At 42.1% G+C, this 25,810-nt stretch overlaps 1 protein-coding gene across 8 annotated transcripts in view; it reads right to left on the bottom strand.

The window, feature by feature from the left end:
* Window positions 1-25,810, bottom strand: part of NRXN3 (neurexin 3) — a 1,493,796-nt gene that overhangs the window by 1,028,813 nt on the left and 439,173 nt on the right. For all 8 annotated transcript variants that reach the window (XM_069465175.1, XM_069465177.1, XM_069465179.1 and 5 more), the window contains 2 exons: window positions 13,450-13,888; window positions 9,109-9,492 (listed from right to left, as the gene is read on the bottom strand). In XM_069465175.1, coding sequence (XP_069321276.1) covers window positions 9,109-9,492; window positions 13,450-13,888 — 823 coding nt within the window. The remainder of the gene's footprint in view (window positions 1-9,108; window positions 9,493-13,449; window positions 13,889-25,810) is intronic.

Here is a 25,810-nt window from a genome sequence, read left to right as displayed (position 1 = left end):
ATTTCTGCTCCCCCACCAAGCCTCAGCTCTAGTGTCAACCAATCTATGATGCCTTCCACGATATTTCTCCCTGCACTGATGGCCAACCTTCTTTGGACACCAGAACATAATGACATGTTTATGTGGAGAACCACAATCATGCCTTTGTATCTCAAGTGCTCAACACAGTTCCTGGCACATTGTGCTCAACAGGTACTTTGGAATGAATCAGATCTTTAATTTCTTCATCTAGAAAATGAGGACAATAATATTATGCAGGCTGCAGAGTGGATAAGAGGGTTAAATGGCCCAGTGTACATTAAGAACCTGACATGGAACAGGGACATAATTTTTTTCAATAATTTTCAATTTTTTCCTTTCCTCTTAATCCAAATGGTAGTGAAGAAGGATCCATCAATCTGTGAAAAGAAACATGAAGCCAGCCAGAGATGCTAGAAAAGCCTGCAACGATCCCCTTGTGCTGCATTTCAAAGTACTTGTTTCTCATAATTTAGCAGCGTCTCAATTTATTGCATTATAATGGGCAGATGTCTGCTGGCAGTTAAGCTGCTTTTAGCAAACACAGTAATAAAGATACAGAGTGGCAATGTAAATGGCCACCATGTCCCTGCATTTGACAGCACCGCAGCCAGCAGCAGGTGTGCTGTGGTTCATAAGCAGCTGTCACGCGCTGCACCAAAGTGCTGACCCTCACAGTCTCAGCCTGAACGCAGGTGTAGGTGTAGATTTTTCAAAGATCTTCAGAGTCCCAAGCCTGTCCTTCTGAGACCCCTGGAGCTTCAAGACTCCAGAATAACTAGAATCTACTTTCTTGACCCTCTTCTCTGGAGTAGAGGAGCAGCTGTGATCGGGGGTACCTCAGACCCTGGCCTGGTGGGATAACTCTGAGCTAGGGTTCATGGACTATAGCACTGTTTGCTGGGATCATAAAATCCTGTGCCTGTGCAAAGGGAAAATTGCAGAACTGGGAGAGAAAAGAGAGGCTGAATCTGAGCAATGCAGTGGTTGTCACCAGACATACATTTGTAAGACATAAGCAACTATATAAGCAAAAATGGGGACACTTTGATTGATGTCAATGAATTGTGTATTTCTTGGGAAGCCCCTTTATCAGATGCATGTCATTATCCATCAACAGGGGTAAACAATGTCTCCACAAAGGAGATAGCCTATTAATGCTCTTAAGAAACCTAAGGTTCTATTCATTAATCCATCAATTAAAACTCATGCATCATGGGCCTGAAGTATACTCAGTACCCCAATGTATTCATTTTCTCAGATAAAGGAATGACAGGGGTGAAAACTGTATTACAGTGCTGATATAACTAAACCCAGAATCCTAACCGAGACAGTTCTGCAGATTCTGTCCTGCCCTTCACTCACCTTTATCCCTCTCCTCGGGACATGGGAAGACATTGCCAAGTGATGACATTTGAGATTCAGAGTTTTAGAGTTGAAAGGGCCCTGAGAGAGCACGAAACCCTATTGCCTCATTTTATTCTTACAGAACAGAGAGGCCAGAGGATCCAAGTAACTATCTCAAGGTCACATATCTAAATAAAGGACCTGTCTATCTGTGAGGAATGGGGGCACAGCCATGAGGGAGAGCCCCACCTTAATGGCATTGAGACCAGAGAGAGAAATCATCATTATTATATTTGACCTTGGAAGCCAGGGTTTCTGTTGTTTCCAGACCAAGACGCCAGTGGATCCAGAGCCAGTTATAAAGTGGCATGTCATGGTGGTCATATCTTGCTTTCTAATTGTTATCTCCTTTTATGTGATTGTTCCCTGAAGCATTGCCCTGGGTGACTGCATATCAGCTTGCAGATTACTTCTCCATCTTCTCTGCTGCACTGTGGGCTCATGGAAGACAGAAAACATGTCTTCCAGAAATTTGCATCCTCATGACTCGGCTCAGAAAGCCTGACAAAGAGAAGAGCTAGATGCCTGTTTATGGAATCCCTGTGTTAATGTTGAAGTTCATTCCAAGCAAGCATCATAGCTTCATTTCCTACACTTTTCTGGACCAAATGCCACTGCAAGTCAAGCTACTGAACATAGATAGGGCTGTGCTGAGAATGTAGAAATTTTAATAGCCTAACTTGAATGTTCTATGGAAGGCACAAAACGAAGTTGAGTTTTTCATAATTGTGTACTACATGCTATCTGGCTGTGTAAGTGTGCTTTGATTTAGGATGATGGTAGTGGAGAGGGAGAGAGTAGACAGATGTGGCATGGGTTTAGATGAGGAGGGGACAGGATTTGCTGAGATAGAGTGAATACTGCAGGAATAAAAGAAAAGAAAATGCCCAAGGACAGTGGTGATGCCATTTACTGAGATAGGAAAAACTGAAAGCAAAAAAGTCTGGTGCAGGGAGGAAGAACTCAAGATTTCTATTTTTCTATGACGTGATTTGGAGATGTCAGGTAGACAATTGGGGATACAGAAATCTGGGATTTCAAGGTGAGATCTCAATTTGGGAGTCACTAATACATAGATGACCTTTAATACCATGGCAATGGGTAAGGGTACCAAGGGGAATGTATGGTCAGAGAGGAGACCCAAGACAGAGTCCTGGGGCCCTCAAGCATTTAATAACCACCCAGTATGTATATATAGCACAGTGCTAGAGACTGTGGGGAAACAAAGATATATAATGTGCTGGTTGTCCCTCAACAATCTCAGATTCTAAGATATATATGTAGATAGATAGATATAGATATGTATGTGTGTAAAGTTTGTATATTTAACAGCATTTCCTTCATATATATACATAGATATGAATGAAAGATTGCTCAATTTAATGGAAAGTGTAATGGATTAGGAGTCAGAGGTCATGAATTTTAACCATTCTACAGCTGCTCTAAATTGAAGTGATGTTAACTTCTTAGGCCTTGCAAGTCCTCACTCACCCACCAAAACAAAGATTGGGTACAGGTAACATCACTGGATCTGACATCACAATTTCCATGTGGCATCCAAATGATACAATCTGAGAGTGATGATGTCTCACCCTTCCCAGGCTGAGTCTGCCACTGCTGCTGCCTCGGGAGCACACAGCAGAAATTGAGGGGATTGCCTGAAAGGAGGGGCCATGAGTGGGAGGGAGCCACTGCTGTCTGCATGCCTTTCCTGTTGGAACAGGAGTTGCTTGAGAGAACTCAAAATATCTGTATCCGTGGTTTTCAGTTGGTGCACGTATCAGGTAAATAGAATCCTGAGGACCGAGAAGAGCAGATTTGCTCTCTCCACTGCATTTTCTTGGTTCTGCAAATTAATATTCTCAAAAGCATCCAGTTTCCATGATCCCAGAAAATATTTTCTTTTAGAAGACTGCAAGAATGGCAAAAAAACAAAAACAACAACAACAACAAAAAAAAACACACAACAAAAACCAGGATTAAAAAAAAAGTGTGAAGTTCCATGTGACTGGGCATCTATAATAAGATGTGGCCTTATAGGTCAGGGGACCCTGATCTTTAACCACGAAAGAGCACTAAGGGAACCATTCAGTGAGATTATATGTGTGTGTGCATACACACACAAAGACTACATAACCAGGAAGAGAAATTTTTGATTGCAATATATTATTAGGTGGGAGAAGAAAGACACAATTTTACGTGTGGCACCATTATTAGCTATATACAAGAAAACAGAACCCTCACGTGTAACTGGGGAAAGACCAGAAAACTACACGAAATGATTAATAATTTTCATGTTTGTGAAGTGGGTAGTTTTTTCATAATTCTTGCTACTTTTCTGTGCTTTCTAGATTTTATTTAATGTATATATAATTCTTATATAGCATTAATTTTTTTCTAATTATTAAAGCTGAATAACTTAAAGGAAACACAGTAGTCTACATTCTTTGCTGTGGCCTCCAGTGCTAGTGACTCCACTGATTCCCTAGGCCTCAAGGCAGTAAAGCATTTGAACATAGGGAAGAATTTAGAATTTAAAAAAAAATCTAAGGCACCATTTATCCTGGAAGAGGATCCAAGCTGTTCCACTGCACAGACGTCTCCCAGGAGACTCAGACCTCTCACCTTCTTCCAAAGAAGAACTTGAAAAGTTTATCCCCATCTGATCTCTTGGAAATACCTGATCTACCTCAAATACCTGCCCTGAGTGAACAAGACATACCCAAATGAGGAGAAGGCTTAGGACTCCGCAGGACACTGTCCCAATGGGAATAGGGTATGGCAGATACTGTAACTGGCCCTTCCTTATTAGATCATGACCCACTCTCCTTAAAAAGTCCCCTGAATAAGGGACTATCACCATGAATGCTATATGCCAGCCACCATATTTAACAATTAAAAACATTTTGTCCTTGAATTTCTTAACAATCTTAGGATATGGGTAGGACGGTTCTGGCTCCCAAATATGTCTCCTCTCAAGGAATCACCCTACCATGTACACAGGGGGGAACTCTCAAAAAATATATTCTCAGTAACACTGCCCACCTACACAGACCTGACTGGTAGAGGGATAGAAAGATGAACCAAACCGGACCAATTGGGTTCTCTTTTTGGAAAAGGCAAACTCTGAATGGAAAAACCCAGAATGTGGAGGTCAAGGAACATCAATTTTGGGGCCCTGGGTTCCTCAGAGCCTCTCTGCTTCACTTCACTTTCTAAGACACAGTTAGTGAGATGTTCATTTGATCAATAATCACCCAGTAAATCCACTTCCTTGACTCTACTAGTCATGGTCAATTCTGTAGCTTGCAATGGAAAGAAACTGAACTGGTAAGTATTAGCATTTCCATTTCATGGGTAAGAAAACTGAGACTCAGAACTAAGTACTTATTGTACATCATCTTGCTAGCAAGTGGCAGAACCAATACAGGAATCGACGTCTGCCTGATTCCAAAATCCATACCATTAACCGTGAGACTCCTGCCCCCAAGCACTGCACTGTAGGTTATTTTTCTTGACATAGGGATGGACTTGTGCTGAGCTTTGTTTACTTTTTTTCCAAATAAATGCTAGCATACATTTAGAAAAAGCCATCCAGGTAAAAGGACAGAATCAGCAGTGGCCTCAAATTTAAGCTTGATAGTCCATAAATAAATCAAGTCCTTGGCCTTGCCTTACTGGGACTTGACTCTCACCAATTGGACTAAACTGTTTGGCTACACTGGCAAGGAGATGCCTATGTTATCCCAGGTCAGGTGACCATATTTTCTTAAGAAACAAGAACTCCAGAACAGACTGAAGATAAGCCAGATTGGCCCCTGTCCAGCAGGACGTCAAAGGACAGCAGGTGGCCTTCCAGTAGATTAAAACAATTCAACCAACTGATTAGAATTAAGTAGCTAAAACAGGCCTCTGTTTTTCATGTCATGGGGACATCTCCCACATTACTATGAATAGTAAACCAAAATAATTAGAGCTAAACAATTGGGATGGGTAGAGATATCTACATTGTCTTAGAATAGTATCAGATTATGCTGAAAAAAAAATTTCAATATGGTATCAAGACAATTTTCAGCTGTCAAGATTTAGAGTTGTTCATCTTCACAGGCAGTAGAAGCACTCTCATGAGAGTAGACACAAGAGTCATTCAATCTTACTAGAAGAGAAAGATACCCATGCAAATTAATCTTAGTCTTATATACTCATATATTTCCTAGTTCCTTTGCCTTTTCCTCTTATCTTAGGCTAACAACTTTGATATGAGAGTTGTTCTTTAGACAGATCTGTTTGCTCACTTTGCTTGGGTCCTTGGATTATTTTGATCTGGTGTCTGACCTGAGCCATGGCCAACTCTGAATTCCAGTTGTCAGCATTCCACCTGTGTTTTCTGCATTTTATATACACAAGTGCCTCTTTCTAACACTCCCATTCCTGTTATGGGGCCAGCAACACCAAGGGACTCATCCCTTAGGAAGCTTCAGTACAGTTGAGCACAGTTTGAGCTCAGTGGGACACATAGCCTTAGGAATTATTAATGTCTTAGGCTTATCATATCTAGTACAAATGATAAATTCTAGGCTTTGGGTTAATGCTTCTAGGAAAATAATTACAGAGAGTTTGATAAATTGAGTGACCAAGTTGATGTTGTTATGGTAGACAGGGCAACTTTCTCTCCACCACTTTTCAGAAGTACCTAGAATGGATATTGAGTATCAAGAGTAGAAAGATCCCATGGTTTTGTTAGAAACAGGGGCCAAGAAAATCCAAGAAACCTTAGGTCCTCTTCTCTTCACCATTGCTCCCCTATATAGAAGTGGCCACTCTCACCTGTTTGTCCTGCTATTCCCCTTCAGACCCCCAGCATCACATCTGCCACACATTAAACATTTCCCACATTGCTTCTGTTTCTCTTGATCAAAAGTAGGGGCTATGTTGGATTTTTGTTGTTGATTTTTTTTTAATTCCAGCATGAAACATAGTGCCTCAAACATACTAGGGCTTCAGTGAACGTCTGATGCACATAGGAAAAATGAAGAAAAGATCCTCAAGAGTCACCACTGAGGAATCAGTTTCAGTAAAGGAAAACAACGTCATTGGGAAGCTCTATTTTCTATGTTAGCAGAGTGAAGTCCTATCATTTTCACACTCCACTGATTCATTCTGAACATGGTGTCACGAACAATACAGGGGCAAAAAACAATTAGTGGGGGAACAAAACAATCAGTTGAACCGTCTGGGATTTGAGCAATGTATAGATCAAATGTCTTACATTTGCTGAGCTCCTTCTCATTTGGCCAGAATGGATGACTCGTAGCTGCACTGTACCAAGAATAATTGTCCCTCATATATCCCCAATCAGCTGCCTTTTAATGACTAGTCAGAAGTGACAATGTAAAAGGTGCAGTGACTTTCACTGTACTTGGCAAATTTTGGACCAACTCCCATTGATTTGCCCTTGGAATAGGTGAGCTCAGAGATACCTTGCACAGCGGCTAAAGTCACTGCTGCCCGCCTCCAACAACCACAGGGCCCTTGAGTTAAGAAGAGATCCAAGAGGAAGAAGTGAGATGTCCAACGTGACCTTTGGTTCTTACACTACCTCTGTAGACAGCGAAAGATCCACAACACCTTGGCTTACGCCAGGCCTGTCTCATGCATCTCAGAGGTGGAATGACCTTTCTATCTTCCAAAACCAGCACCAGGGTAGGCTACCCTACAAAGATATTTGGAAAAAGTTCAGGCACTTGACAGGCTGACCAGCCCATGTGGCCTATTTCTGTTCCAGATGGCTACTTATTCCTCTTAGCTCATGTTCTGGTGTTGCTGCTTTGAAAATTCAAGGACTCTGAATTCAAATTCCGTAAGCTCCAAAAAAGCTTTCTTTTTCTCCTTTGTCCCAGTGTCCTGTGTTCTGTTTTTTGGTCTGACAGTAAGAAAGGTTTACAGTTTTCTTGAAATATACCTTAACTACTAACACAGTTGATCTCATAAAAACCAGTCCTTGGAAATACCTTCTTACTGGTCATCCAAGCCCTATTCCAGGGTCCCTCCCCATCACTAAAATTCTGATATTTAAACAATTTCTGACCACTGGTGATCTTTATGAATAAGATCCTTCATGTCTCTCCTCAAGACATTCTTCCCTTCTCTGAATCTTCACGTCCTCCTACGCTGGTCCACAAACAGAGCCCATGCTGAGGCCTTGTATCATTTTATTATACCTTCTTGTGTAGATGTCTTAACTCCTCAGCTAAATAAATGAGAAGCTTCTTGGGGGCAGGAACTACATCTGCTAGAGATGCAGTATCCTCAATGCCTTAGAACTATGCCCTCAGCAAAAACTTGGTAACTATGTGCATTATCCTTCCATGAGAAATAGAGGCTGACAACCCAGGGATAGCCAGCTTGATTCTGTGCCAGGCATATGAAAAATAGACCAAGCTGCAATCTGGATACAGCTTATGGACTGGAATCTCCTTGGCTTGATGTTGTGCCTGTGCTTACCTTTGTCTCTGCCCTTTGCCCAAATCAGTGCAAATGTAAGATGCTAAAGTGGTGAATGGAAAGGGGCCCCTTCCAGAATCCTGACCTGTTCTCAAGGGTCAGCCCCCACCTCTTCAGCCACCTCTCATACCCTTTGTCCCCCACCCCCAACTCCATTCTGAACTTTTCTCATAAAAGAACAAAGTTTCCAGTCCATTCTGGACTTTGTTCAACTCCTTAATAGTTACTCACATCTGTCCCTTGGTATATGTTTTCCTTCCTGTCTAGGTGACATTCCTTCCCCCTACTTCTTTGCCAAGCCAACTCCTTATTCATATTTCAAGTCCTAACTCACATATTTCTTCTTTGCAAAAGCTTTTTATGAACTCTCACAGTATGTTGGGTGCCCTTGCAAAGGCATCCCAAATTTCTCTGTACCTTCTGTTTAATGATGTTGATGATAATAATCATGACGATAATCACTAATATTTATTAAATGCTCACCGCATTTCAGGAACTATTAACTCACTTAATCATAATCAACATCTTGTGAGGTAGGTGCCTGATTATCTTGATTTTACAAACGTGGAAATCAAATCTCAAAGATATTGATTATCTTGATGAAGTTCACACCTCTCCATGAGGGCCAGGTTTCTCACCCAGTCTGGCTCCAGAGTTCATGTTCTTAACCAATACATCACACTGCCTCTCCTAAGACTCACCATGTTTGCAATGAATTATTTAATAGCTAACTGTTCCACTAGGCAGCAATCTCCATGAAGACACGGATGGATCTTTCTTGTTCAATATTGTATTTCTAAAGCCCAACTCAGGAGTTAGCTTGTAGAAAGCATTAAAGAAGCCTGAGTTAAATGAAGAAATGAAACAGCCAGTTGGTTAGCCCTCACGGAATCCCAAAAGAGACTTACCTGCCCTCTCTAAATCAAAAATACTTGATCAAAAAAGTATCACAATCATGCTAATATTTACACTACTATTTCTGCACCCCAATCCTAGCCAAACAAATCCAAGCACTCAGAATCAGAAAGAGTGATGGTCAGTAAATCAGTAAACTCCAAAACTCGTCTTTGGAGGAAAGAAAGCTCAGGTAGGTACAAAGGCTGGGGCTGTCCAGGAACACAACCGGAACACTTCCACCCCACTCACACCCTCGTTTGCCGCTCAGGAGGGCCGACTCACCCCTTTCGCAGGTTCTTCCCCAGTAGCCGGTGCCAGTGCAGTCGCAGATGAAGCGGTTCCAGCCGTCCTTGCACACGGCGTTGTTCTTGCAGGGGTAGCTGTCGCACTGCTTGGCGCTCATGCGTGAACAGGAGGACTTGACGCCCGCCGCGTTCTGCATCTCCGCCAGCTGTCGGATGTTCTTGCTGCGCCCGTCGATGAACAGGTCGCGGATGCAGCCCACGTAGCCGTAGTTGAGCATGGCGGTCCACAGCTCGGTGGGGAGGATGAGGCCGGCGCGGTTCTCTGGCAGCCCGCCCAGGTACATGTCCCCCTCCAGGTCCAGGATCTCGCTCTCGCCGCTGGCGGTGAATGGCGTGCGCCTGCTGTTCACTGATATAGTACCTGGGGTGGGAGAACAGACGCAGAGTGAGCTAACAGCGCTCTTGGCATCTCAGGTGAGGCCAGTTGATTAACCCAATGAAAGGGGCCCAACAGGTGAGTTCTGAGACCGGTGCTTCCTGGCCAGGAGAGAAAAATGCAAGCAAGAGAATGAAACTCTGCAAGCACATAGAAAGGACGATGTAGGCCATTTGGTTCCAATCTCTGACAGCTGAGACAACCTGGCCCTTAGAAAGACCCAGGAAAATCCCAGTGACGTAACACCTATTGTATCTTTTCTCTCCCTCACAGTCCTGAGAGGCAGCATGCCCTACAGGTTGAAAACAGCACAGTTCCCACCTGTATTTAAATCCCAGCTCTAACATGTACCAGCTGTATAACCTTGAAGAACTGATGTCACCTTCCTGATCCTCAATTTCCTCATCTGGAAAATGGGAAAATAATTGTCCCCACCTTACAGGTTGGTGTGATGATTAAATGAGTTAATATATGTAAACTTCTTCTAATAATACCTGGGACAGAGTAAGAGCTCCATGAGTATTTGCAGTCTTCTTCGTCAAAAGGAACTTTTTCTTCTTTTTCTCCCTCCATGCACTGGTACCCTCTAGACTGGGCATTAACTACTAGCTCTTCCAGTGTATATTTTGAACATTCCCTTTGATAAATTTTAATTGAAACATGTGTATTTATTCATTTAATAAATATTCATTGAACACGTGTTCTGTCTCTGGTATAGTTCTAGGCACAGACATGAACTTGACAGGCGTATATCTCCTCTCCTTGAGCCAATGTTCCAAATAATCACCCTGGTAAATGAGAGAAATTAGCTAAGGCAGGTGATATGAAGAAGTAAAATGGGTGGTGTGGCAACAATTCATGGGTTCTCTGTGTGGCTAATAGTTAAACTGAAACCAGAATGTTAAGAAAGATCCAGCCACGAGAAGTCCAGGGGAAAGAGTGTGGCAGGCAGAAAGAATGGCATGTACAAAGGCCCTGTGGCAGGAATGAGTGTGGCTTAGAGTGAAGGTGGTAAGAGGGAGTGAGCAGGAGGTAAAGTCAAAGAAAAAGATAGACCCAGGCAGGAGGTAGGATTAAGGACATCAAATGAGATTACAGATGATGTAACCACAGAAGCTGACCTGGGAACTTGTGAACAGGGATTCTAGTCCTAAATGGCTTTCTGACCCTAGGCCAGTCTTTGAATCACTTTATAGCTCAATTTCCTGAACTGTAAAATTAAGGACATGGACTAATTGATATCCAAACATCTGCCAAAAATTTTAAAAGTATATATATTTATTATCTTTGAAGTGCTTTATTGGTACCAAGATAACTGGGTTGTGTCATCTGTCAGTGAGCCTTCACTTCTGTCTGACTCTCAACTCCCTCAGTGATGAAGAATACGCAACCTGGAGGGCTGAGAAGACCAAATGAGGTCCACATGTGGCACAGACTCTGAATTACAAAGTCAGCATGAGAGCTGACGAGGAGAAAGGATATTGAGGGGCTTGGCGGTGAGGGTGGTTAAGCTAACAATCTGCTTCCCTACTCTCTCCAAACTGTTCTCCTAGAGAAATATGCTTTGCAGTTTTGTTTTTTAATCTTTCAAAAACCTGCATAACAACAATAATGTCCTAGCCACCATATTAACTATTTCATGTGCATTTTTGGACTTGACCCTCACTACAATCTTGTGAGATAGGAGTAATAATATTATTTTCTATTTTACAAATGAGGAAGTTCAGATCTGTGCCTCTTACCATCTTCTCTCTTGCATAGTTTCCTTTCTTTACCCTCCATGTGTCCACAGGGCGAATCTGATCCCCAGCTAAAGGGAAGGAACATCTATTGCCAAAGGACAGTAATAAGACTGATTTAAATTTTGGAGCCTTAAATATATCCTGAGGAAAATCTGTCCTCTGAATGTGTGACCACAACTGTTTTGAATGTACTTATCAAGTTTTAAGACTCAATTTCCCCAACTGGGGAACGATCATAAAAGTTTTATTTTAGATCACCTCTCAGTCATATTTTTCTTCAGGATGGTCAGGGAAGGAGGTGCCACACTTAGACATACTTGTTTTTATAACTATCCATTTTAGTATGGGTTTATAACTAAATATACCAGAAAACATCCTCCTGAAAGTTGAACAGATCATATTAAAATTTTAAGTCAAATGTTTTCACAAGACAATTATTTGTTTACTCAGTAAATTTTTATAGGCTTTGATCAAATTCATCAGTCCTTCAAAGAATCAGCCAATGCTATCGCTTCTGAAATCCAAACATATTTGTTGAAGATGGGTTCTAACAACAACAACAACAAAATAGCTACCCTACTTGAAAAAGCAATCAGTGTTGGGAATAAACAGAAATAAACATATGGCAATTTTGTGTGTTCTAGCCTGCATGTTACACAGATAAGTCACTTTTGAGCTGTGTCAAGGTTTCGTTTGTCAAACACAAAACCCTTCAACCATGACACAGCTCCGGAGACCCCAACACATGGTCTTAAAAACCAGCAGCAGTGTTTTCTTTGTAATTCTGGAATAGCTTTCCTACTCTGCCCTTGCTGACATTTTATTGATAAACAGAGAGTGAGAGAAAGAGAGGAAGAGAGAGAGAGAGATTCAGCTTCCAGAGAAATTAATTTTGTGTGTGTGTTCTTCTGTTAAAAAAGCACAAACTGTTCATTCTTGCTCAACAAGCACATTTAATTTGAAGCCTCTTGGTTCTGATCAGATTTCAAACAATCAATAAAGATTCCTACTGGGCAATAAAACACCCAGGGCTGCAATCTGCCACCTGTCTGCCCTCTGCACAGCGCCCGTCCAGCTCTTCCTAAAGGCAATGCTGCTCATCTGTACCATCCCTCCAGTTCCGGAATTATGCAAAAAAGCCATCCCACCAAAGCTCAGCCATTCCTGGCTTCAGCCTTTTGGGAAACCTATTGCTTTCTCTTACTGGCCAAATGCACCTAGAAAGAAAATGCCCGAATGAAGACTTTATATGTTCACCAGGAAAGTGAATCCCTACAAATACAGCACGTGTAGCCAAGATCCTTCTCGAGTATATACTACCTAAATGGAGAATCAGGAAATGAGTCTGAAATTCAAATGTTCTTATGGCTGCTCTTGGGGAAATGCCCTTTCTGATAGCACAGAATGTGACCTTCATTGCCACATGGTCCATAGAAAGCTAGGCAGACTGTTCGAGCATTCAAAAACCCCAGACTCTCTCTGTGTGCCTCCTCCCCCTTTTGTTACTATTCCAGAGTGGCTATGTACTGCCTAGGGCTAGCTTGTTTGATCTGCAGCTGCAGAAACAAACAAAGCCATTTAAACCAAATGTAAAAGGTTATGAAAAGGAAGGGAGAGTTAGTGAGGTCTGAGCAAAGAGTGAAATATAGGCTTTCACACCAAAGGAAGGCTTTAAATTGAACATGACTTTAGGAAAAATCAATTTGCCTTTTCCTTTCTTGTCATAATTTCTCCGTGCAACATGACTCTTGCCAATTATTCTTGCATAAACTCTTGCAGGATAAAGCTTATCCTACAGAGTAATCACCTAATGCAGCATCTGTGATGTCACAATTGGTTTCCATGGTGATGAGAAAAAGGAGAAGAAAGCAGGGGAGGAGGGCATCACACCAGTGACATGACAGTTGCTTTGGTAGCAGCAGAAATGCTACTTGTAAAACTGTCCTTAGCTCCCGGAATGTAGAGTTATCACTGAGACGATGGTGCAGTGAGTGATGGGAGAGATGAGTGGGGAATGTGAGCCATCTATGAGATGGGTGTCTTGTTCAGAAACATAATTTTGCAACAACCATTAAAGAGAACAGCAAAAGAATCAACAAACATGCAAGTACAAAAATTAAAATAAAAAATATAAAGCCAGGAAACAAACTGAGAAACTGCAGCTTTCCTCTAGTCTGTTACACCCCCTTCCTCTTCCTACCTGATCTGCCGTCTCGCTGAATGTCCACGTGGTACCATTCCCCATCATTGGCTTTCTTCTGAGTGGCCTTCACTTTGATGGTGCCAGAGCCCATGTCAAGCAGCAAGTACAGGTTGCCGTCCAGGAGCTCCACGGCAAAGAAGTCTACTTTTGTGTTCTTTTGGCTCCGCGCATCCTTCCTCTCTTGGGGTTTTCCATGAGTGAAGAGGATCAGGCCATTGGGCTCAGTGGTGCGGAAGTCGAAGGAGATGGAGCCCATACGTTTAGTGTTCCACTTGGGCAAGCTGATGTAAGCCTCCGGGGTCTCGAAGTTGATGGGGTCCAGCGTAGCCACATTCTCACACTTGAACACAACTTCGCCATAGATTTTCATCTTGGTGTCCCCAATCCGGGCCAAGCGAGACAGCTCCAGACGGATGTCATTATTCTTATAAACAACCTGTCAAAAGCCAAACAAAAGTGCCATATGAATCAATCTTGCAAATAGTATCCATCCATCACTCACTGGGCACCTGCAAAAGTGAGCCGAGAAGAGGCTTGGGGACATAATAGTCTGAAACAACATGAGAAACATGACACACAGGACTCAGAAAAGCATCTGAAGAAATGTCTGGTATGCACAAAAGCTCTGAAGAAGCCTCTGTATTTCCATGATATTTCTTTTGTCTCTCTTCTTCGGGCCAATTTCTTGTGTTGTCAGAAATTTATACAATAATGAGCTTGCAAATAAAAATGAAGAGAGATTGAGCAGCACGGGTGTAAATACTTCATACCAAGATATTTACTGAAGCAGCCTTAGTAAAAGACCAGAAAAAAACTAAATGACCATCAATAACAGAAGACACATCTATATAATGGAATATTATGCAGCCCTTAAAAATGAGGTATTGCTTTTGGTTTTGTCATACAGGCTTTGCAAGTCATATTAAGAGAAATCAGCAAGGAACAGGACAGAGTGTGCATTATCCTATCATTGTGTAAAAGTGTGTGGTGGATGGTAGGGTATTATGTATATATGCTCATATAAGCATAAAACTTCTTTGGAACTATAAAATTGTCACTGGGGAGTAGATTTGTGAGCTTAGTATTCAGGAGTGGGAGGGAGACTTACTTTTCATAGTACCCTCTTGTATTATTTGACTTTGTTTTTAACCAGGTGAATCTATTACTTTAAAAAAATGATTGAGTATTAAGAGTTGGTAGGGACCAAGGTCTGTGTTTTTTCCACATTGCATATGCCCTCTGTATAGTGGTAAAATGAGACATGCTGAAACCCTAATTCACTTACTCAGTTGGGTACATTTATTTAGTTGACAGTCTGCTTTTACAGAGAACATTGTGCCAGATACTAATTTGTCTGGTAAGGGGGTCCAGCAGGGTTTCCTGCCTCTGTGCCCTACCCAAGGTGCCAGTTGACTTCTGTACAGCCATGGCCTTTGTCCTTCACAATGGGAGGGTGGGTGGAGAAGGTGAGGATGCCAGTTAAAAAAAAAAAAAACTATTATGGCTTTCTAAACCAGGTGTAATCCATGTAAAAGCAGGAATTAATCTTGTTCCCCAAAATTAGAACTTCAAAAAAGTTTTACTCTTATTAGAACTGAATTTTGATGTACTGCTCTGAGAAGGTGGTTAGTGCTTGGATCTCTGGGTGATGCCACATCCACACAACGATAATTTTAAAACAATGGAAGGAAAAGGCACTAAGATTTGGGTATTAACCATACCAACCACTTTGCTATTTTCTTTACATTATCTTATTCAAGTTTTAAATCAGAAACCAGATTTAGGTTCGAATTCCACATCCACTACTTATAAGCTACGTGATCTTGGCAAAGTAACCTCTCTGGGGGTCTGTTTCCTTCTCTGGAAATGGGAACACAGGAGTAAACTATTTGATAAGGATAAATTGATCTAATACACATAAAACACTTAGAAATGGCACATCATGGGCACAAAAGTCTCAGCTATTCGGGGGAGTGGGTGTGGTTATTGTTAATCTCATTTCATCCTTTCCACAGCCCTTAGAAGGTTGTATTATTATCTCCATTTTCAATAAAATGACAAGGCTTACGTGCCAAAATAAGTCCCATCTCTTCATCCCTGTGAGAGAAAGTTAAATTGGATGGGTCATTCCAGTATGTACCATTTAATCCCCAACATCCAACTACGGAACTATTTTCCTTATCTCCCCATCACTACGAGAAAATCAAACAGAGTCATCTGCCTTCTAATAGGTATTACAAGGATAATATGTAATTATGACAAAATATTGAAAATGCCTCACCTATTATGTAACCTTGACTGTGGATTTAACTATATTCAAGAACACTGAAAATAATGATACTAGCATTCACTGGGCAGTTACTACCAGGCACTATAGTAAGGATTTAACACCGACCATCACTTTAACTTGACAACACCCATTTGAGTTACCTATAACCATTCCCTCAGTTTACAGATGGGGAAACTGACACAGAGCAGTTGAGGAACACAGTGGGTGTAAGTGGCAGAGCAGGACTAGAACCTGGGTAGCTGGGCTCCAGCGTCCACGTGCTTTACCACTGTAGACACTCAGAACTAGGCCCCACTTGCAGCACCCATGAAGATCAGCTGTAACATTCCATGGAAAATCATGCATGCTCAACTTCCCAATTCAAAGTTGAATTTCTTGTTTTAGCTCTTCTGGACTGGCCATGTGCAAAGGGAAATACTGCAGGATCCTCAGACAATCCCTCAAGTGAGTGAACCAGAAAAGAAACGATAAAAGTTTAATGACTGACAGCTTCTCCTTTATAATCCCCACTATTACGCCTCAGCATGTGAGATCTCTGTGTCATAACCAAACTTTGGCTTCTCCTGCATTTGAGTTAAATGGCTATGACTAGAGTTCCTTGTAAAGGTTAATTATTAATGTATAACAATAGCTCATCCCAAAGGGACAGACAGATGCTTGGCTCCACTGAACAGTAAATAGAAAGAGAGCTCAGATATCCCTACAGGAGGCTAAGGACAGAAGGAAAAAAAGAGAAAAATAAAAGGCCTTTTAAAGGGATACAGCGGCTGCAAAGAGGAACTCTTCCATGACAAAGGCACATAGCTGAGGCAGAGACAGAAAGTGACTAACCAGAATAAAGATTTCTGGAGAAACGGGCAGGGGAATGAAGGGCCAGAAACTGGCCTGACAGAGATAACCAGACTTCTCTGGAAGGCTCTTTGAAGGTGAGCTCTCCATCTAACCCATGGCCCTGAAATTACCTGTCCATTTATATAGACTTTCTACCACGATGAAAAAAGAGCCAACACCATTGTCACTGGCAGTTGGGTGACGCTTCTGAGTCCCATTTTATTTATTTCCAAAGGCAGGAACCTTAATACCTGTTCTACAAACTGCCCCCCTCACTCCCCCCAAGACTGTTGTCAAGATCAAATAGGATGCTATACGTAGCAGGACAGAAAATTCTAAACTGGTACACAAACCTAGGAAGAAATAATAGTATATCTTCATCTCCAGCAGTGTTGGGGTTCTGTTAGAAACTGACAGGGCGCTGAACTAAGGTTCTGCGGAGGTTCTCCTACCCAGAAGAGACAGGACGGCAAGGATCTTGCAGCCCCTTGGTACTCAACTGACATGCTCCACTGCTGGCATCTTTGCCTTCCGCACCCACCCACTCACTCTGCGCAGACCACAGCCATGGCCGTGTAGAAGTGCCCTGGGTAAGTACAGCAGGGCATGCACCTACCCATACCCTGCAAATTAATATCCACTACAGCGTTCTCTGTAAAGTCAGACTCAACTCAATGCATGTCCCCGACTGACTGACTGAACTAGGAGGAGATGAGGCATCAAGTGACAGAAAGCAGCCTTGTCTGACAAGTCGCCTCAACAAGGAGCAATTAAAGACAAAGTAGAAATGACTCCCCATGGGGGAAGATGTCACATCCTGAGAGGTGGAGGAGCAGAGTCACAAAGAGTGACAAGCTGGTCTTCCTCCTCCACCCATGGACTTGTAAAGACTGCTGTTTGAACTTGTAACTCCTGCTTAGGCAACCAGACAGTACAATAGCTGAAGACAGGGTCTCAGAGTTAACACAAAGTCTCTCAGAACAAATATGCTTTCATTTCTCCATGATCCCTGATACCAAGAGACGCCAAAGCAATATCAGGAGCAAGGCAAGCTATGAGAACAGGAACAATATAATCAAAATAGTTACCACCTATTGAGAGCCTGCCATGTGCCAGGCACTTTAAAAACACTACTGTCTGTCATCCAAAATAAGCAAGTGAAATAGGTGGCGTTAGTTCCGTTTCACAGACGTGAGGCTCAGAGGAGACAGGTACATGCCCAAGATCACATAGCACGTTAAGGGCATAACCAGGACTTGATTCTTTATCTGACTAAACTGGGGAAAGATTATGCTTCAAAGACGACAGTTTCTGAGTCCTCCTGTAGCCCATGCCTACATACGAAGCAGAAATTCCTTAGTCATGCACAAAAACCATATTCAACTCCACCTTGATGTGCAAAGTCCTTGACACCTGGCACAATCTCTTTCTAATGGGCTCTCATACCTCCCCATGCAGAAGTTTCCTCAGAGGCCTTAGTATGAACCCAAATATTAGTGCTTCTGCATCTTTGCTCTCTGGGTTTCCCAGGCCATAGTGCCTTCCTCTCCTCTCCAACCTCTTCAAATGGTGCACCTTCACCAGGGTCTACATCCTAACCTGTTCCAGGGCCTCTCTGGCTACTCTGGTACTTGCTGAGTCCCACCATTTGATAAATCAGAATCCTTATGTTACCTGCACCTGATGAAGCTGGCTGTCCTATTGCCCAAACCACTTGCCTTGATTGGAAAAAGAGACTATTCTAATCCTATAGGATGCACTTTTTACATTAAACTCTTTAAAGGTAATTAAGTTACAAGGCAGGACCATGAGAATGAATGTAAGGGTTAGGGACAGTCTCCACTGACAGAGGTATTTTCTCCTCTCCCTCTTCCATCTTATCCCAGGTTACTCTGCTCTCAACTTCCTGAGAACATGTTTCCACGTGTTCTGTTGTAAATGTCACACCCTATGCATTCCAGAAAGGGAACAGAAGGGACAGGGGATATGAGTATGTGCCCTGCAGTGCCCAGATGGCCTCTTGGCACTATTTTTCCTATCAAGAAATAGGAGGTTTACCACCTGGTCTTTCTTTTCTCTTGTGTTTAAAGCATCTTCATTCTCTTGTGGGTCTACGTATAGGACAATTTCAACACAACCACCAGGTCAGCTTATGAGACCATATCATTTATAAATCTACTATCTGATGACTGAGTTTCATGGCTGTGCTCCAGGTCAGTGGAGGATGTTTAAAGGTAAGGACACTGGGGGACATTTCTGAAGTGTCTAAGCAGGACAAAACGGAACAATGGAGAAGCCAGCATTAGGGTGCCTTGAGTGGCACAGTATTGATTACAAATCCTAATAAAGATTTTCAACTTTATACCTATGTGTGGAACAGTTTACTAAAACAAGCACAAAACAAGGATATATTTATCCCCCACCTAAATTTAATGCTTTGACAATAGGTAGTAATAAAAGGAGCTTTTTCTCTTAAGCTTCTACAATGGTGCAGCTTCCAGATAAAACTTGTGGGCTAATCTTATTGGGCAACAGTCCTACTCAGGGTGTCCTACTAGGACACATTGTGAAAGAATCTTGCTCCTGGGGTCTCCCCAGAACCACATCTCCTACTCTCTCTGCCCCACTTCCCCTCTGTCCCTCAGGCCACCAATGACTCTGGTCTGCTGTGATTTCTCCCTCCTCTAAACTGTCCACTCCACTCATTTGTCACTTAAATCACTCAACTTTGAATCTTTGAGTAAGCAAAGGTTTTGTCTTTTTAATAGACCTCAAACACCTTATGAGCAAAAGTTACGCATGATAGCTTTCAAAATCTGAACTAGTTCCTAGCCATATAGATGCTTAATAAATGCTCATATTTTCATTAAATTAGATGTTGGACTCAAATAGTAGTATAGAGTAGTGGTTAAGATTATAGACTTTGGGGTCTCCGTAGACAGGGTTTGGGCTCAGCCCCAACCTTACCAACTGTGTGACACTGGGCACAATATTATTTTGTCTCAGCCTAGGTTCTTCTACGTAGAATATAGATAACCAGTTTTACTTCACAGGATTGTAAGAAATAAGTGAGATGATAGTACCACACATAAAAGTACTTTATATAGATCCCGGCCCTTAATAAGCACTCCATAAATAGTAGTTATTACTATTACTTCTGTTATTTTCTGTGAAAAGCCAGAACTAAATCAACAGACAATATAGCTCCACATGGAGTCATTAGGAAGGAAAGATTCTCTTTGAGGATAACTGCTAAGCCAAATGTCAACTCCAAAGGCAGGGCTACAATTAATGTCAGACTCAGGATTTAACAAACTCTAAAATTAAATATATGTTTATATTATATATATATAAAATATTTAATTGCCTAATGTGATATTCATGAGTTATACACACACATATACATATATGTATATGTGTGTGTGTATGTATGCCTAATGGTGGCCATTCCATCCCTCTCTCTCTCCCCCTCCCTTCCTCCCCCCGCCCCACACTCACACACACACTCCATACACTTGTGCAGATTTAGGATTCATTATCATTAACGTCAGTTTCTATCACAGGATACCACTGACCAAACTCCAACGGTGAATGAAGTCCAAGCACAAATGCAGCAGCAGATGGTCCTCTCAGCTTCCAAAGTCAGAAGGACCTAATAATTGGCATGACCAGAGTCACATCTGCAGCTATGGTCTTGCTTTACTGACCCCTGTAAAGGGGTCAGTAAACTAACGCTGCCTGCTGAGATGCAGCTAACATCCAACCTGGGGCTCAAAGTCCCAACTGCTACATACAATGGACACCACCATTTTCATGCTTTATATTTTGTTAACAGCAGTCAGGATCTGCCAAAGATGAAAACCAAGCTCCAGAAACAAAAAAAATTGGAACCGAGCTTCAGACATGCAAGACAGGAGCCAGAAAATACCTAAGTTCTAGAGCTCAAAATAAAGGTCAAAAAGACTCCAGATAAAGTTGAAACCAGTACTAGAATGTTAAAAATTACATTTTTAAAATTCTATGTGGTCCAACACTCTATGAGGCAAACAAAACATATCTGCAAGCTGGATTTCACCAGGGGCCACCATCTGATCTATGGCCCCATTTGTAAGAGTGTGGCCGGGAAAAGATAAAAGGGACATAAGGCAAGCTGCAGTGACAGGAAAGATCCAGGCAAACTGATGTTGGACTGGCAAAATCCTCAGTCCCTGCCTCATTCTGAAGAGAGCTATTCAGTCATCTGGGCATGCAGGCACGCCAGCCAGAGAGAGACAGCCGTGGGCCAGCCCGTTACCCTGCCCTCATGACTCAAAGGCCCAAGAGCCTTGCTGATAGTGCAAATCATTACCACTGGTGTTAGAGTTAAGCTTAAGCTTAAACATTTATTTGCCTGATAGATTCTTTGTGAAAGGGAAATGGTCATATAGGTTTATGCCAAGATACAGATGGCAACAGCAATAGGTTAAGGAGGATATCCAACCCTTGGTATGATCAGAGTGAAGGTCTCAGTTTTATTCTTCTCAAGAAGGAGAACTTTCTTAGGACTTTTATTCGGCTACAAAGGCTGATCAGGAACAGACTGCCATGTACCCATACAACTCATAGAAAAAAATTCCACCCAATCAAGTTTCTGGGGTATTTAGGATTCTATAAAGGCTCAGTATATCCCAGGAGTACGACTTGCTGATTCAGGCTTCATCATCTTTACAGAGTCTACTAAGCGTCTACTAAATTAATAAACAAGAACCCAACATAGACAAACCCATGCAGAGAAATAAGACATGAACTTGCAAGTATGGGCTATAGTTCTCCAAGATAGACCTTGTCAATGGGTGGTAAAGAAAAAATAGTTTTCAGTAGCCAGCTGATCTTTTCAAATACAACTGGATACCAAACTCTCCCACCTCTGAGAGCCGTTGGCAAACATGTACCTTTTTCTTCCTTTCCTGGCAGATGACATTCATCCTTAATTGATGTCATTCTATTCTATTCCCTTCAATCCAGATGAAGCCTCAGAATTCTTTTCAAGGTAATGTTCCAGGCCGGGCGCGGTGGCTCACGCCTGTAATCCTAGCACTCTGGGAGGCCGAGGTGGGCGGATCGTTTGAGCTCAGGAGTTCGAGACCAGCCTGAGCAAGAGCGAGACCCCACCTCTACTAAAAATAGAAAGAAATTATATGGACAGCTAAAAATATATATAGAAAAAATTAGCCAGGCATGGTGGCGCATGCCTGTAGTCCCAGCTACTCGGGAGGCTGAGACAGGAGGATCGCTTGAGTTCAGGAGTTTGAGGTTGCTGTGAGCGAGGCTGACGCCACGGCACTCACTCTAGCCTGGGCAACAGAGTGAGACTCTGTCTCAAAAAAAAAAAAAAAAAAAAAAAAAAGGTAATGTTCCAGAAAGTTACCCTCCAGTCACTGAGAGCTGGAACTTGAGGTGAACCTATTCGCCGCTTTTGTTATCCTCTAACACAAAAGCCAATTTAATACAAATTAACTAGCTATACTGGAATATTAGAAACAAAAAAATCTATGTAAATGTATTAATTCAGTGGCTCCCCAACCTTTTTGGCACCAGGGACCAGTTTCATGGAAGGCAACTTTTCCGCATGGGGGTAGGGGTTGGGTGGGGGGTTGGGGGTGGTGCAGCTCAGGCGGTGATACAAGCAATGGGAAGCAGAGCAGCTGTAAATACAGATGAAGCTTCGCTCGCTGCTCCCCTCCGGCTCTGTTTCTCCAAGTTCCTAAGTTTCATAAGTTTCATGGGAGACAATTTTTCCATGGATGGTGAGGGGGTGGCGGGAGGAGGCAGAGCTCAGGTGTGATGCACAGCCGGGTTCCTAACAGGCCACAGAGTGGTACCAGGCCGTGGCCCAGGAGTTGGAGACTGCAATATTAATTGCTGTATCTTTAGCTCCAGACCATGGAGTATACAAGGGGGCATGACACATAATCCCTAATGCCAAAGTGCTTAGAGAAAGTTGAAGGATGCTTACGGGGGAATATTTTTTGTATCAGAATTAGAGTGAGATACATTTGTCATGCCAATTAATATACAAGGACTTATGACCAGAAACTTGACTCAGATTGTATTCTGTGCCCTCTGCTTTCCAGGGATGGCACTGTTTTGATCCTCTAGACTGTGAACTTCATAAATACAGAGGCTGTGCATTTCTGATGTGGTAACCAAGGCATTCCCAATATTTAACAAAATGCATGGCATGTAGTAGAGGCTCGATAAAAACTCTCATTTCCTGTATTTTCTTATGCATTAAACAGACCTACCCAGAGAACACCTGCATTTTCTTCTGTCTTAGAATATTTTGTGAGGGCACCAACCTGACTAGAGTGAAAGTTACATCTCACAAAGCAGAGGAACTAAGATCAAATGAGTAGGTGGTACTTGATTATGAAAAGCTCTAAAAATACATACTTTATGCAATTGGGGAAAGAAAGTAACCATTAGAGTAGAAAGGAAGCCTTAAGCAATTTGATTAGAAAGGTGACAAAATTTAAAATGTACCTTCCTGAATCACTATGAATCTACTGTTATTTTTATTCCGAGGACAAGAAATGGCTCTAATTATCTCACTGTTTTCTCTGAGGATAACATGTCATTCCCTGCTTAAAATCCTCCAATGGTTCTTCTTCAACTTTAGAAATAAATGCAAACTTTTAAGCATTATATAAAGGACTCATCCTGATCTAGACCCCACTGCATCATCACCGGCCTTGCCAAAGTTCTGCAGTTCCTCCAATTAACCATCCCAGGACAAGCCTTACCTGGATTCTCTATCTGGATAACGACTGCCCACCGTCCGAAGCACGGTTCAGGTATCACCTCCTCCAATACTCCTACCCGCTCCACTCCCACCCACAGCTGATTTCCTCCTCTCAGCTCCCCTGGCTTCCTGTTCTAGCCGCTGTCACTGTATTCATCACATTGTGCTATAAGTGTCTGTTTCCTTCAGTAGACTGGGAGCTTCTCAAATGGAGGAAACTGTACCTTTTCTCTCTGTGTCTCCCGGTGCCTGACACAAAGCACATGTTTATAAGAGAAGGTAGAAGAATGGGAAGAAGAAGGGCAAGGAAGATCGCAAGGGTGACTTTCTGATGCCTCTACGTGGGTGAAGACTCTAATTCAGGAAGGAGCCTCTATATTCATTCTTCCCGACAACAAGTGATGAGATGGGAAGGGAGAAAGCTGAAGTATTACAGACAGTTAAAAGGCGTTTGATGGATCCACTGAATATTTAGTTGAGTTTTTCCCCAGTGTGCATACTTAGGAAATGTGCTTATCATTTTAAGGATATCTATATGGAAAGTTCTGCACCCCAGAGTGGCAGCTGTCATTAGTTTATGTTGCTGGGCAGAACACTAACAGAAGTACAAAACCCAATCACAAATCCTAGTAAGATCCTCTAGGAGACTGGCTGGCAAAGTTCAGCACCAGCACTGCCTCCCACTCTGGAGTATGCTAAGGGACTACTGTATACCTCTTACATGACAATGTAGCTTGGACTTGCCATAGAAAACACATGGTTGTTTTGAAACAGTACCTCAGAGCCATGATCCTCTATGCTTATATTTCAAGAGCAAGAATGAATCCCTAAAAACAAAGCCTTTGGCCATACCTAGCAACCTCTGGCTGCCACCAGCTACTCCGAAAGAAGAAAGATGACAAAAGGCATGCCAAACAGCTTCTGAAAAAGAGCTTATATGAAAGCCCCAAAGACAGAAGAGCAGGAGAAAATATTATACTATAAAAAGATTCAGTGAAACAGAACCTTTAGGAATTCTAGCATAGTCAGTTGGAAACAATAGTAGCATACGAGGCAAGGAAGTGTTCCATGCTGCCCAGATGACAGAAGCAGTTGGTTCAGAATCATGGATAGCGACAGGGTATACCAAGAGGTGCTGACCAGTGGTAAGTTCCAGGAGAACTCTGGGGCTAAGAAAATAAGTTCGCACAGGGTCATCCTCTTATGATGTGAAACCCACTCATTTATACAAATACATGTGGGCCAGAACTGTACAGCTTCCTGATGGCTGAGCAACCTCCAAAGGAGCTCTGCCTGTCAGAAGCAATTACAAACTATTTCTTGCCTGGCCTGCTAAGCAGCTCTGCTTTGAGCCTAATGAAGGCTCTAATCAGATGGCTTTTCAAAGTGGTCCAAAGAGCCCCTCTGCAATCAGAAAAAGAGGTGGGGAAAGTGACAGGAAGAATATGCCAGGCTGGCAGGTAGCTGATAAAAGAATCATTTCCAACCTGGTGCAGAAGACAGCAAATGAGAGTGGGGTCTGAACTGACAATTATAGATAGAAATGCTAGGGCTTAAATTCATTTTTTTTTTCCTGAAAATGTCTCTGTACTCTTTGTTAACTTCAAAATAAAGGGTCATGCAACAAAGAGGCCCCCCCCTCTTTTCTTGGAGCTCTTTTTCAAGGTGATGGTACTTAACCCTAGTACTTATACCTATGACTTCACAGTACCTTTAGTAAATCTGCAGAGACATAGATAACCACTAGATGTCCCTTATGCCATGCAAACCAACCTGAAATGAATTTCACTACCAGTTACACAAATCACATTTAAAGAGAGCCTTTCTAAGCCTTGGATCCTAGGTGCCAACTATAATTCCTATGATGACTCCTCTGCCTTATTTATATTGTGCCAACTTCTATAGTATTTCAATAGCCTTTTATCACAAGATCTAAAATTATAGGCAGTGAACGGAAAACTATTATGAATTAAAATTCTTTTGTATTTATATAAAAGAAGAGGTAGAAATGACAGAGAAATAGGCAGAGAGGAATATTGGAAGAAAATGGATACAGGATGTCTAAAGAGGCCCTAAATTCATTATCACTTTTAGGAATCAAATAAGTTTTAATATAAGTGGAGAAACACACAAGTTCAGATTAAATTCAGATTCTCCATATACTAGGATATTGAATTCTTAAGAGTCAATGAAACTATGTGTGGTAAATAATTCTAATTTCACATGTCAAGTGGGATCCATTCAAAATGGCTGCTTGGGATACAAAGTAGAAAAGATTTTTGTGCTATAATCAATGATCAGTATCTGCTATGGGAATGGGAATTGGGAACAGTGGTTCCCGTGATATACATTTGCAGAACTTGGGTTAAATCCCTAGCTCTAAGGATTCAAGACTTGGGATGGTTGAGGGTGGTGGTGGCGGTGACGACAGTAGCAGTAGAAATAGCAACAGCTGA

Source organism: Eulemur rufifrons, chromosome 2 (genome assembly GCF_041146395.1).
Source record: "Eulemur rufifrons isolate Redbay chromosome 2, OSU_ERuf_1, whole genome shotgun sequence".
Taxonomy (NCBI): domain Eukaryota; kingdom Metazoa; phylum Chordata; class Mammalia; order Primates; family Lemuridae; genus Eulemur; species Eulemur rufifrons.
Note: the sequence above shows the minus strand (reverse complement) of the source record. Positions and strands in the feature narration are given on the sequence as shown.